Source organism: Myxocyprinus asiaticus, chromosome 22 (genome assembly GCF_019703515.2).
Source record: "Myxocyprinus asiaticus isolate MX2 ecotype Aquarium Trade chromosome 22, UBuf_Myxa_2, whole genome shotgun sequence".
Taxonomy (NCBI): Eukaryota; Metazoa; Chordata; class Actinopteri; order Cypriniformes; family Catostomidae; genus Myxocyprinus; species Myxocyprinus asiaticus.
In genome coordinates this window covers 12933904-12946470 of record NC_059365.1, presented here as the reverse complement: position 1 = coordinate 12946470, position 12567 = coordinate 12933904, and the positions used below count along the sequence as shown (strand labels likewise).

Genomic DNA, 12567 nt, shown 5'->3' with positions numbered 1-12567 from the left:
TGCGAACGTTTACTTTCGAAAAAGGTCTATTGCTTCTCAAGTAACTTTGTCTGGTTTTAAGGATGCTTATATATTTTAACTAGAAAACAAGACAAAAATACTGATTGAGATTTTTTTTTAGTGCAGAATGAATCTCTGCTGTCTGCTTCAAATTTCAGAAAGGTCTGAGCACTTTGAAATGCATTTTGAAATTTGGTACTCAAACACAAACACCAACAACTGATGTAAAAGTTTACAGCAGGTTTGTGTTCTCTGTTGTAGCCACTGGAGAAATAAGACATAGTTATTGGACATGTAAGGAAAACTACGAGTCCTAAACACCCAGCATTTGATGAGGTGGAGAAAGCAAAGTAAGAAACAGGATTGTTTCTTGAGTCCTTTAAGCAATTGTTAATGTGCCAACTTGGCAGGTCTGTCCATGCATCTCAGTGTCCATTGAGGAAACTGAAGGGGCACTGAGAGTGTAAGCCTCTGTGTACCAATCCATTTTGGCATGCAACGGCCATCTATGCCATGAAAACATGTGCTCCGCTGTCCCTGATCCTGGTGCTTCAATGCGCCCCTTGTTTCACACACAGACTGGCCTCATTTAGGGGTCGAGGTGTAACTGAAGCCATTGCCAGTAGAGGGGGCTCTCAGCTCTTGGGGAGATGAGTTTATATCCACACTTAACTCTCTCACAATGAGACATAAGGAGGAGGCTAAACAATACTGGAAGAATTCCATTGGTACCTGAATTCTCAAGCAGAAATGCATCTGTCCAGGCTTGTAGCATTCAGTTTGTAGGCTTTAAATTCCTTACAAGAGGCACTTATTTGGATGTGAAGGTTACAACCATAAACATGGCTCTTAAGGATGTAAAAAAAAAAAAAAAAAAAAAAAAAAAGGCTAAAAGGATAGTTCACCCAAAAATGTCTTTCAAATCCCACATGACCTCAGTTTTTTCTATGGAACACAAAAGGAGATATTTATAGTTCAATGTCCAAGCTGCTGTTTTTCACACATTAAAGGTGAATGGTGACAGTCACTGGTCCCCATCCACTTTTACTGTTTAGAGGAGAACAGCTCAAGACATTCTGCTGAATTTCTTCCTTGGTGTTCCATGAAGAGTTATATGGGTCTGGGTGGCCTTAGGGTGAGTAAACAAATTCATGTTTGAATGAACTATCCCTTCAACAAACTTCACATGCATCTTTTTAAAATGTTTTGTTCAGAATCTTTTTTATAGCAAACTTAAAATGTGTTACTGGTTTGTTCAGTATTATTGCCATGTTTAGCCCTAACGGTACAATAAAGACACTATTCTTACTCCAAGTCTGATATACGTAATTTTCCTCAATTTACGAGTCATTTGTCCCTCCTTCAGGCAACTGTTATATAACTTTGTCCTCTCATCCTGTAATTTCACCTTTATTTTGGTAATTCTGTACAAAGACCAAAAAGAAGCAGTGGCTTTGTCTGTAATCTGCTGGTGCCTTTCAAGGGCATCAAACAATTCAATCCTAGACCTTGAACAATATGAATTGTGAAGGGTATTAAGTGAAGACAGACGTTACAGTGTGTATTTTCAGTATCTAAATTATAGAAAAGGACATGACAAACAGGAAAGATACCTAGATTACTATGCATGCTATGCCAACCAATTGGTCAGTATAATAGGAAAGAGAAGTGAAAAGAAAAGACAACAAAGGAAAAGAAAAAAAAAAAAAATAGAACAGAATCAAAAAGCTGTCCAACAGGTATTAACTGGTTTCACTTCGTACGCAGATGAAATTTTTGGGTTTGTGAGCTGAGGGGGACAGATAAGAAAACAGCATCTTGTTCCAGCAAGCAGCATCTTCAGAAAGAGATGATCGAAAGAGAGAAAGGTCCTCTCAAAAAGAGGCAGAAAATGCTGTTGTAGATCAGAAGTCCATTTTGTCGCCCATAGGATCTGAAAGATTCCGAAACCTGGGAATAAACAAGTACACCCTTACAAAAAAGTACCATGGTATTACCATAATTTTGGACATGGTGCCATGATAAAACTATTTTTTGGAGTACCTTTGGGTACCATGCAAATATCATGGTATAAATACGGTAATCATACAAAGCCATAGTGTAATACCAGTGGTTCTCAGCTGGGGATTCACAATCTAAAAATGGGTCACATGTATGTTCTAAAAGGGTCGCTGGGAAAAATAAAATAATACAAAATAAAATGCAGATCAAATAATACGAACCATACAATCATGCATAATTAGGAGAAACAGGATTTTTAGAGGTGAAAACACCCCTTATTGTTTGTTGGTGACATCAAAAGCTGTGTTTCCAACCAAACTCTAATATTTGGCACAATTTTATCTGTCAATTGGTAGAAGCTAGCCAAATTAGGCAAATGCCAACATGGACAGGTTGCATGATATCCCCCCATCCTCAAATAACCAAAACTATGCAAGATAAAAGATAACATGACCCAGTCTATATTAAATATGGGTTAACATCAGGGCCTCATTAAGGTACTCCGTGGCCCCGGGGCTTACCGTTTCGCTGGGCCCTACCAGTCATCAAGCTAAATATTTTTTCCATACATTAAGACATTTTTGTTTATGTTTGTATGAAAATAATTTTGACACTGTGTTGTGTCACCACTTAATGTCCAATGTAATATCAGGGTACCTGAAGTCGTCAAGTGGTTAAGAACCACTGTTATATACCATCTCTTCATTATGGTACCATCACAGTACTTTCTGCAAGGCTGAGAGGAAGAGAAGAAAATAATGAAGTGTGATGTGTACGAAAATGAAAGGCTAGGAAAAAAGCCAAAGCCTAAGTCCACATAAACTGTGATGAAGTCCATATTCCTGCCTGTGAAGAGGATTCTTGTTAGAGTGGTTGCTTAAAGAGAATCGAAAAGCCCAAAATGAGAAAAATTCAGACCTGTGTTGCCTATCATACCCATGCTGTGGGGTAGTCAGAGGCCCATCCAATTCCACCTTAAACAGGATAGAAGGGTTCTTACTAGAGACGGGTCTTCTGTCTCTGGGGTCAGAGAGCCAAGGAGGGGCTCACTGTCCAAAGAGAGGTCATCTTCCTCCTCCTCTTCGCCCTCCTCAGGGTCTTCCCCCAGCGAAGGGAACACAGACAGCCCTCCGACCCCGTCCTCAACAATGCCATCCAGGCTGTCTGTGAGCGCAGCGAGCAGCGCCGCATTCTCTTCCTGAAAGAAGGAGAAATGGAGGAGTAAAAAATATAAAAGCACACCTCCCCTCAACAAACTGGATGACTGAGGTATCATTCATTTTCGTTGAATGAACTGTGCAGGCCGAGTTACACAGTGATAATAGTGATACTTGTCACTAATTGGCACAAGATTGGACATGTAAGGGATTGGTTTTAGCAGTTTTCACCTCGAATAGCTCTGTGTCTCTGGTGCTGTATTGTATGGAGGCATGAGAGTGATCTGAGTGCTCGTTGCACCACTGCAGCTCACTGAGGCAGTTCACTGAGTCAAAATCACTAACGTCCAGCTGCGAGAGGTCAAAGTCAGGGAAGTCAGCATCCAGGCGGTCTGAGCAAACCTCCTCTTCCCCATACTGAAAAAGAAAGAGAGAAAGAGTATGGTTAGGTCAAAGGCCTACATCAGAGAACACGGCCACTTCAGATACATCTAAAAGCACACTCTGGGAAATCAATAGACAGCTGCCTATGGCAGTGAAGATCTTGAACTCATAACAGCCATCTGAAATAGTACTAACGCTCAGCACAACTTCATTACGAATAATGAACAGATTTGAAAAAGGACAAAAAGCTGATCCTGGATTTAGCAATGGTTGCACATCTTTGAACAAAAAGACACAGCAATGGGTTTTGGGGTTTGCTGTTCCAAGGAAATGGGAATGAGCATTTTGTCTACAAGTATTAAACAAATCAGCCGAGTACTTGAGAACTCTAAAAACAAATCAGATGAGTACTTAACTTGAGTATTCAACAAATAAATCAGCCGTGTACTTTAGTATTCGACAAATAAATCAGCCAAGTACTTAAGGAATTCCACACATAAATCAGATGAGTACTTTAGTACTCAACAAATAAATCAGCTGAGTACTTGAATATTCGACATGTTCACTGTTGACACAAATTACTGCCAAATGAATCGGACCGCAAGGTACAACTGAAAATTGACAAACAAAATTTAAAAATGAGGCCCTTTTGGCAAGTTTGCATGTAGATGTCACTGGATTTTTATCAGTGTAAAATGTTTTAAAGTTGAAAATAAAAATCAAGTCACACTATTTTTGTGTCTTTCATAATTGATCATTGCTGTCACTTGGTCCTCGTGTCCATCCCAACAGGGATCTTCAAAGAAGTTATTTCAAATGTGCATTTGTGTGAGAGAGGAGATAAAGAGTGTGTGTGAAAGACATTAAAAACGTGCATGTGTGCGTCTCCGTGTCAGTTAAACTGTGAGAAGGGAAGTAGTTTAAGCCCCAGGGGTCCAGCAGAAAGACACACATGCCTTAATTTCTCCATGTGAGCAAAAAAGCTTTGCATTTTGTGCTCGGATCATTCCCCTAGCCCTCCCTATCCGTGCCTGTCCTTTCGTGGAGAGGATACCTGGAGGACACCTGGTGTGATGCTACCTTGGTTTACAGGAGGCCAAAGCATGAATATTCCACAGGGCTGCTGCGATAAATTTTTTATTACAGCTTGCACAAAATCTGCCCTCTCTGTTTCACAAAGATGATGATTATGCTTATTCAGTTCCCTTTATTTCCTTACACCAGGTCTGGTCAAGCAAGCACAAAAACATACCGTGCAGGTAACCGACACGGCACCATTAGAGTCTGTTCTTAAATGCGATGAACCGCATCGAATCAAACAGCAAAGGTCTTAAAAAGACACTTCTGAAGCACCTATTACCAGCTGCTGAGCTGATGAAATGAGGTCACATACTGTATCCCATATCTCTGCAATGTTTTAGCTCAATCTTCTTATATCTGCAGCTTTTAATCTGACGGCTCACTGAGCTACGGTTGCAAAATTCTTCAGATTGAACTTGCTGTACGATAAATGAAACAACATTAGTGCCAGGTGAATATTAACAGGATATTCACGATGATTTTGCTAGTGATATCAAATGAAGCAACATTGCAAATATAATTTTGTTCCTTGTTCTGTGACTTGTGAGTATGAGAGTCTCTGCGTGGCATTTTCGTATAAATATATGTACATGAATATTGATGTTTATTAGTATGTATTGTTATATTGGTGCATATCAATAAAAATGTAAAATGATTAAATATCATTGTTTCTTATGCCTTGATTATTTTACAATAAAAATTGTACTTATTGCATTAAACATTACAAATCTGCTTTGCAACAATGGCAGTGTGGTTGAAATGATGGTTGCTCTGATTGAAAAAAAAAAAAAAAAAAAAAAAGCCATTTCAGAGCACATACTGTACATGGAACTACATATCGAATATGGTCAAAAGACTAAGAAATAATGAGATATATTTTTTTAGCTATATCACCCCGGCATATACAACATTGAGCATACTGTATAATATTAAGAGATATGGTTATGGAAATACTGCACATTTAAATCAACATCAAAGAAATCACAGTGGTAAGGTTTATTCAAATTCAAGAAATTAAAGAACAAGAAATCAATTACTGTCCACAAGATTTTAAAACAGCCACTTGGGATACCCTGAAGGTGCTGTGCATGTGCGTGGATGTGTGTATCAATGCAAATGTAATGCAGGTGTTCACCAAGCATCCGACACACATATATAGCATGCAAACACACACACTAAGCACTCTCTTTGCATCCTCCCCTCATGCCACTGACTCATCACTGTCCTTTGAGACCCCCACCACAAGAGCACCAGAGCCATGTCTAATCAATCTTTTTTTCAGCGTTTTTATTCTCTCAACTCCTCTCTCTCTCGCTCTCTTTTTCTGTGTTATAGAGAGTCTCAATATCAATCAATAAAAAGCTCCTTGGGCTCTGAAGGTTTAAGGTCACAAACGCAGCGTGCATGCTGCAATGGTAACGTGCGCATGGATGCGAGCCGAAACCGTGGAGCTCCTCTGCATGTGACCTCTTATCGGGCGTACACGCTTCACAGAAGAGTGCAGCAGAGGTGCTGTTCATATGTGCTGGAATCCTCTACATAACTCACATGCTGATAAAGCCACTAGTACTTATTTCCTTATTAATATGACAGTTTACCTGAATAATCACTTGAAGCAACATTAACTTAATTTCTCAATATATATATGAGAAGACAATTTAATTTGTTAATATTTACATTCATATTTTACATTTTAAATAAAGAAATGTGTCAGACAGAATTGCAGTCATTTTTGCTGTGGAAATTTCACTGCTATTAGTAGCAAGTACTGAAATTTTGTTATAGTGACAACCCTACAGAAATGGTCACATTTTCAATGCACAAAAAAGATACATACCACCAGTACCACTAGACTGATGCTATTAAAAATGAGCAGAAGTTAATGAGCGTAGCTGACCTTCTTAGTGGTAAGAAATAATCAGTGATCTGTGTAGTCAAGAATGACCTTTCCATTCATTCTCTATTAAAACAACAATTCCACAAAATCTCCTATAACAAGAAAGGTCATTAAATGCATAAATCAGGGAACGAGAGGTGATTTCCATGCATACCTTACATATAAGAGTTTGCATTGCTAGTACAAGGGCAGACCGAGATAATACTCAAAAACATCCATGTAACAGCATATAGATATCTCGCATCAGCATTAATGTATTGCAAGTTCTGCAGGAGTTCTTTTACCGTGATCCAAAACACAACCATTCAAGGTCACCCCTATGTTGACAGCATACTACAGACTGTTTCTGGGCATCTTTTCATGGTCTCTAGGGAATTTTATGAATGCATTTAAAGAGAATTAGGGACAAACCATAAAAAATAAATAAAATAAATAAAAAGGAAAAAAAATGTGACCTTTTTAAGTTTGCCATGTCTTGCAAGGTGATCAAATGCTCCAAAGTGCAGCGTCTGATAAATATAGTGGATCTGGATCAGAGGTTGCATTAACCAAAATTGTTCTGTCATTTGCTGTGTTTTAAAAAGATTGATAGAAAATTAAAAATGCTTTGTCATTTTGACAGAAAAAAAAACGGATTATGTCTGGTCTAAAGCATTTCCTACTTTAGAAACAGACAGCAAAGGATGCTAATATGGATTAGAAGTGAAAAGAAGAGAAAACAAAGTTTTAAAGCATCCTCATGACATTAGACAAGGAGAGAAACATGAGTGAGGATTTGTGGAGAGAAATGAGAGATTTCAAGTGTAGCTTTTTTTTTTTTTTTTTTCAAGTAATGGGAAATTGGTCATTGTTGTTTTCACATTGAACCCGTAACACAGCACTTGGTTAGTCTAAAGCCATGCCTACTAGGGCTGAACGATTTGGACAAAAAAATCTAATTGCGATTATTTTGAAAAATATTGCGAACGCGATATGATTATCAGCATTTTTTTTTTTTAAATAGTATGTCTTTTTTTTTTTTTTTTTTTACCAAAAATAAGTCATGGACAAACATGCTCTTCTGCCAATAGAGCTGTTCAGCCGTGACGTCAATTTGTAGGCAAACCCGGCAGTCTAATTCACCATGGGTTCCCTCTGGATTTTCCTATGGGTTTTTATAATAGGGTTTTTTTTAGCATACATGTAAAATAAGGTCTGTGGTAAACATTACTTGACAATACGTGGACGTTTTATTCTACAATATAAATTACACAGTCATACCTCAAACGTGAATTTTGAAGCCACCATATGTATTTAAAAAAAAAGTATGTAATTCAATACGGCTTCAAAATTCACATTTTGTCAAAAGAAAACCCAGTGTTGTGTTACTTTAGATTTGGATAGTAACTTTTAGCAGCCAAGCATATTTGGAAACATGAAAAATGTGCAATTATTGAATCCAGAGGGCTGTAAATTTAACATGCTCAGCTCATTAGTCTCACACGTGCTTTAAGTATGTGTACAGAGAAAAGAGCTTCACACATAAAGTAAGCAGCGAGCAGCGCATGCAGAACATTTATTTAATTCAATTACAGCCCTTGCGGTTTTATAATTGCACTACCTCATATACTACCTCATATTTTGCTTTTATTTCAATTAGAAGTTTAGCCCTAATGCCTACACTAATAAATGTTCATTTCATTTTAAAAACACATTGATTTCGCTATGTTTACATCCCTTATTCGGTGTTTCAAAATGGAGTGTTTCAAAAACACTCCATTACTGCCTATGTTGAAAAACTATGATGTTAGGAAACTGAAAACAGAGTTTTCAAACCAAAACGGATTTGTGTGGACATGGCCAAAAAGAGCTCTTTCCACAGAAGTTCTTGTGATGTCAATGCCAGATTAAAAATGCTAAGCATTACAGTACTTTACTACCAAATAAGTAAGGAAGTAAGTATGTGAGTATGTAAGGAAGGAAAGAAGTACATAAAGAAGGAAAGAAGTACATAAGGAAGGAAAGAAGTACATAAGGAAGGAAGGAAGCAAGGAACTAAGTAAGGAAGGAAAGAAGTCCATAAGGAAGGAAGGGAAGAATTACATAAGGAAGGAACTACGTAACGAAGTACATAAGTAAGGAAGGAAGGAAGGAAGGAAAGAAGTACATAAGGTAGGAACTACGTAATGAAGGAAAGAAGTTCGTAAGCAAGGAAGGGAAGAAATACATAAGGAAGGAACTAACTACGTAATGAAGGAAGGAAAGAAGTCCGTAAGCAAGGAAGGAAAGTACATAAGGAAGGAACTAAGTAAGGCAGTACGTACGTAAGGAAGGTAATAAGTACATAAGGAAGGAAGGAAGGAAGTATGTAAGGAACAAAGAAAGGAAGCACATAAGAAAGGAAAGAAGGAAGTATGTACGTAAATAAGGAAGGAAGAACGTAAAGAAGGAAGGAAAGAAAGAGGGACTGATGGATGAATGGATTAATTTGAATACAATTCAGTTCTACCACTATTCTAGTAAACCTGTAGGTTACTCATTCATTTCTTTCACTTGCGAGCTAATAGGCTCTTATCTGGGTGCCCTCTCCTGTTTGAGCCTACTACTATCTAAGATGTTATATATAGCTGTTATCCTCAGTCTCATGACTGGCTCTTACACAATCTGCTTGTGTCGGGCCAGGCTTTAAATTCTGCCCATGCCAAATGCAGATGCAGTACCTCTCTCGTAAGCCTCCCTCCCCCTTTGATACAAAACCTGCCTATACTGCTAAATAGTGTTGTCAAAAATACCGGTACCAAGTCGATACTAAAATAAAAAATATGTAACGATACCAGTGTTTCTGCAGTACTGGTAGTACCGAGCACCAACTCAATCTGGTACCAGCGTGCAGTATGACTGACACACAACAGCTTTAAAATGCTCACAGGTTTATTTGAGCGCATGCTCTGTAACTCCTTTTATACTGAAATGGACTATTAATCAAATTAAAATTATAATATATCCTAGTGTGATTTATTAAAACGCTAAAGGCTCTTACTGTGGAAGAGTTGCGTATTTTAAATAAATCCGACCACTCATCCACTAAAAAACTCCACAGACACTGAGAATCATTTACACTGCATGAGATGACAGAGCAGAGCACTCATTCACTGTGAACCACACAGCACATGTAAAATATATATTTATATAATTAAAATCACAGCATCTGCGCTTTAATCTCAGCTCAGCTTTATTTATATTGCATTTAAAACAACAGAGCTGACTAAAGTGCTTCACAGTAATACAATTTAAAACATAACATTTTACAATTACCACATACACAAACACCAGTAATCTAAAATACAAACACTCGAAAACTGTGTCCTACATTTAATTTGTCAGACTCAAAGGCCATTGCAAACAGATGAGATTTCAGACGTGACTTAAAAGTCTTCAATGATCACACTGGGCTGTGTTGCAAACTGTTTATCCGGAAGAGTGAAGCATCCAGCAAAAAACACACGTCATAATAAAAGCACGATGCCTGAAATTGAAGAAATTGAATAAAAATATATTACAACTATATAGTAAAATGTAATATTCACTGTAAAAATAATAATAATAATAATTAATCAAAATATCACAAGCAAGAATAAAGCTGTTGAATAAAAGTTTGGCAAAAAAATAAAAAAATGCAATGACATGTTGAAAAGTTTCCACTTGTTAAAAGTTTTAAGAATGTATTGATTAGACACAATTTTGATGGTGAAATTAAATAAAACTTTAAAAAATGGTCTGGAAAGTTCTGGAAAATAATAATAATTATTAAACTATAATAAAATAGTTATTAAATAATTAAAAATAACTGAACTGGTGTGTTTAATAGCACATTATAATATTAGCATATTTTTGCTGTGGTATCGAAATTGGTATAGAGAACCGTGAAATTTCACTGGTATTGGTACCAACTACTGAAATTTTGGTACTGCGACAAAACTACTGCTAAATGGATCACCTATCAGTCCATAAAAAGCTCAGGCACAGTAGCTAGACAGCTCCAAACAGGAAAGATTTTGTCACACCAACTCAAAAATCCAGACTTTCAGGCTGGAGCATGATTGGCTAGCCATTTTACCACCAGCAACAGCTGGTTCATGAGGGGAATGAGAAGCATCCTGTTTACTTCGCATGGAGCAGACCTTCTGCCCACATGATGGCAAACAAAATAAATATGTTAGACCATAGACACTACTAACCACGTTTCTGCTGAATGAAACTCCAAATTGGTGGCACATACAACCGAAATTGAAACAGAACCGATTAAATTAGCTCTTTGCATGTAGTCTTCAGAGGAGCACTCCACCAAGGACCTTATAGCAAGCTCAAATTAACAGCTAACCATTAGAAGTAGGGCAGTTAAAGGAGGATCTAGGGCAACCTTGTACAGTGGAATAGTGATCACTTAAGTTGTAACAGTTGAATGAAACCGATAAAAGTCGATTCATAATGCCTCTTTTGCAAAGTTTCAGGTCTGGCAGGGACAATTCTTTCTATCCTTCTTGGAACTGTCTTCAGATCCATCCAAAGCAGATGTATAGTTTCGCTATCCCAGCAGGACAGCTTTATATCCCCATTTTATAACCAGCCCCGCCCTTTAACTTCAGCACTTATTGAACCCATTCATCTTTCAGACCTTTCCACACATTCTTAAGACTTCCTGGTCAAAATACAAGTTTCGCAGTCGCAACTGTTTAGATATTGAATGATGCAATCCATGTGTGAAATCCAATTTTTCCTAAATTTGACCATACTGTCACCCGTAATTCATTCTTTCAGTTTGAATGAGAATATTACATATGGATTTGGACAATTCAATGGCGTTTAGCCACTGCTCCTGAGTTTCCCTTCTGATTTTAGTTTACCTGCTAATGTCAGATATTTATACTCTGCAAATCAAGTTTAGAATCATAAACTATGTATTTCCATTGGAGAGGAAAATGTTACTGCTCAGAGGTTGCTCTTTAATAGCACAGGAGGCTTAATGGAGTTCTCAGGTGTTGTTTATTTGAGTATGAACTTTGTTTTAGACGCTCAAATTCCTTAGAAGATATTAAAATTGACACAAATGAGACGATTGTTAATGTACAGTAAGAGCAATAAAAAACAAAATATGGATAGTATAGCTCAGAATTCTTGGAAGTATTTTACGAGAAACATTTATGTTTTTTACTGAAATATCTGACTTTACATTGCATACTCGGTACCCTGGTAAATCTGAGCACAGTTTGAGATATTGCTGAGATCTGAAACTAAAAGGTTTCCTTTTGTTCACCATTTAATCTAACTGCTGTCTAGGAAAAACAACTGCACAGCTTATTTAAGTTATTTAATGAAAAACATTTCTATGTCATCTTTGACAAGCCTGGGGGTTATGTACTGAAAGTTTTCTGAGACACAACCCAATAGCCATTGAGCCCAATTTTAATCCTGCTTAATTGTTTCAAGATTAGCCGTCAAACTCGGTCTATATCCTCTAGGCTGAGACGGTTATCAAGTGCAAACCAAGGACAACGGCACTGGTCTGACTGAGACGCTATTACGCAGGATGTCTAAGAGCTAGTGCCCTCGAATGCAACCCTGCCTCAGCCAGGTAGGACAGTAATGAGATCTGATTAGAAAGCGGATTCAGCACTTAGAGACAGGACTTTGATAAAGTGCCAGTTCAACTGTGACTAAGTTTGCATGAAAAATAGGCTTATTGTTTAAAGTCTCCCTGTCCAAAGAAGATTCATGCAAATCACTATTATAAATGAATGTATCTACATTTTATTATTAAATAACACCCTTATAAACCAATCATTCAACCAACAAGCCATAATAATCAAGTTCATAAACTATATTTGGTTTTACAGCCACTGTTTTTTTTTCTCCATCATTTTCTCCTCTTCAACTTGACCAATAATTTTAAACATCTCTTTGTTCTTCCTGTCACGTGTTGTCTAAAGCATGACAATTATTCTCAACTGACATCACTTGATAATCCATAGAACACTTAAGTAAAGTTTGTAAGTCCTTAACAAGATTTAG

The 12567-nt window shown here is 37.4% G+C and overlaps 1 protein-coding gene across 3 annotated transcripts in view; it reads right to left on the bottom strand.

Annotated features, from left to right (window-relative positions):
* Positions 1–12567, bottom strand: part of LOC127413474 (peroxisome proliferator-activated receptor gamma coactivator 1-beta-like) — an 84955-nt gene that overhangs the window by 19574 nt on the left and 52814 nt on the right. Inside the window, exons 2-3 of one of the 3 annotated variants that reach the window (XM_051650659.1) lie at positions 3390–3575; positions 3002–3199 (exon numbers count right to left, since the gene is read on the bottom strand). In XM_051650659.1, coding sequence (XP_051506619.1) covers positions 3002–3199; positions 3390–3575 — 384 coding nt within the window. Of the gene's footprint in view, positions 1–2919; positions 3200–3389; positions 3576–12567 lie in introns of those variants that run through there. The other 2 variants (XM_051650660.1, XM_051650661.1) reach the window with 2 other exon arrangements.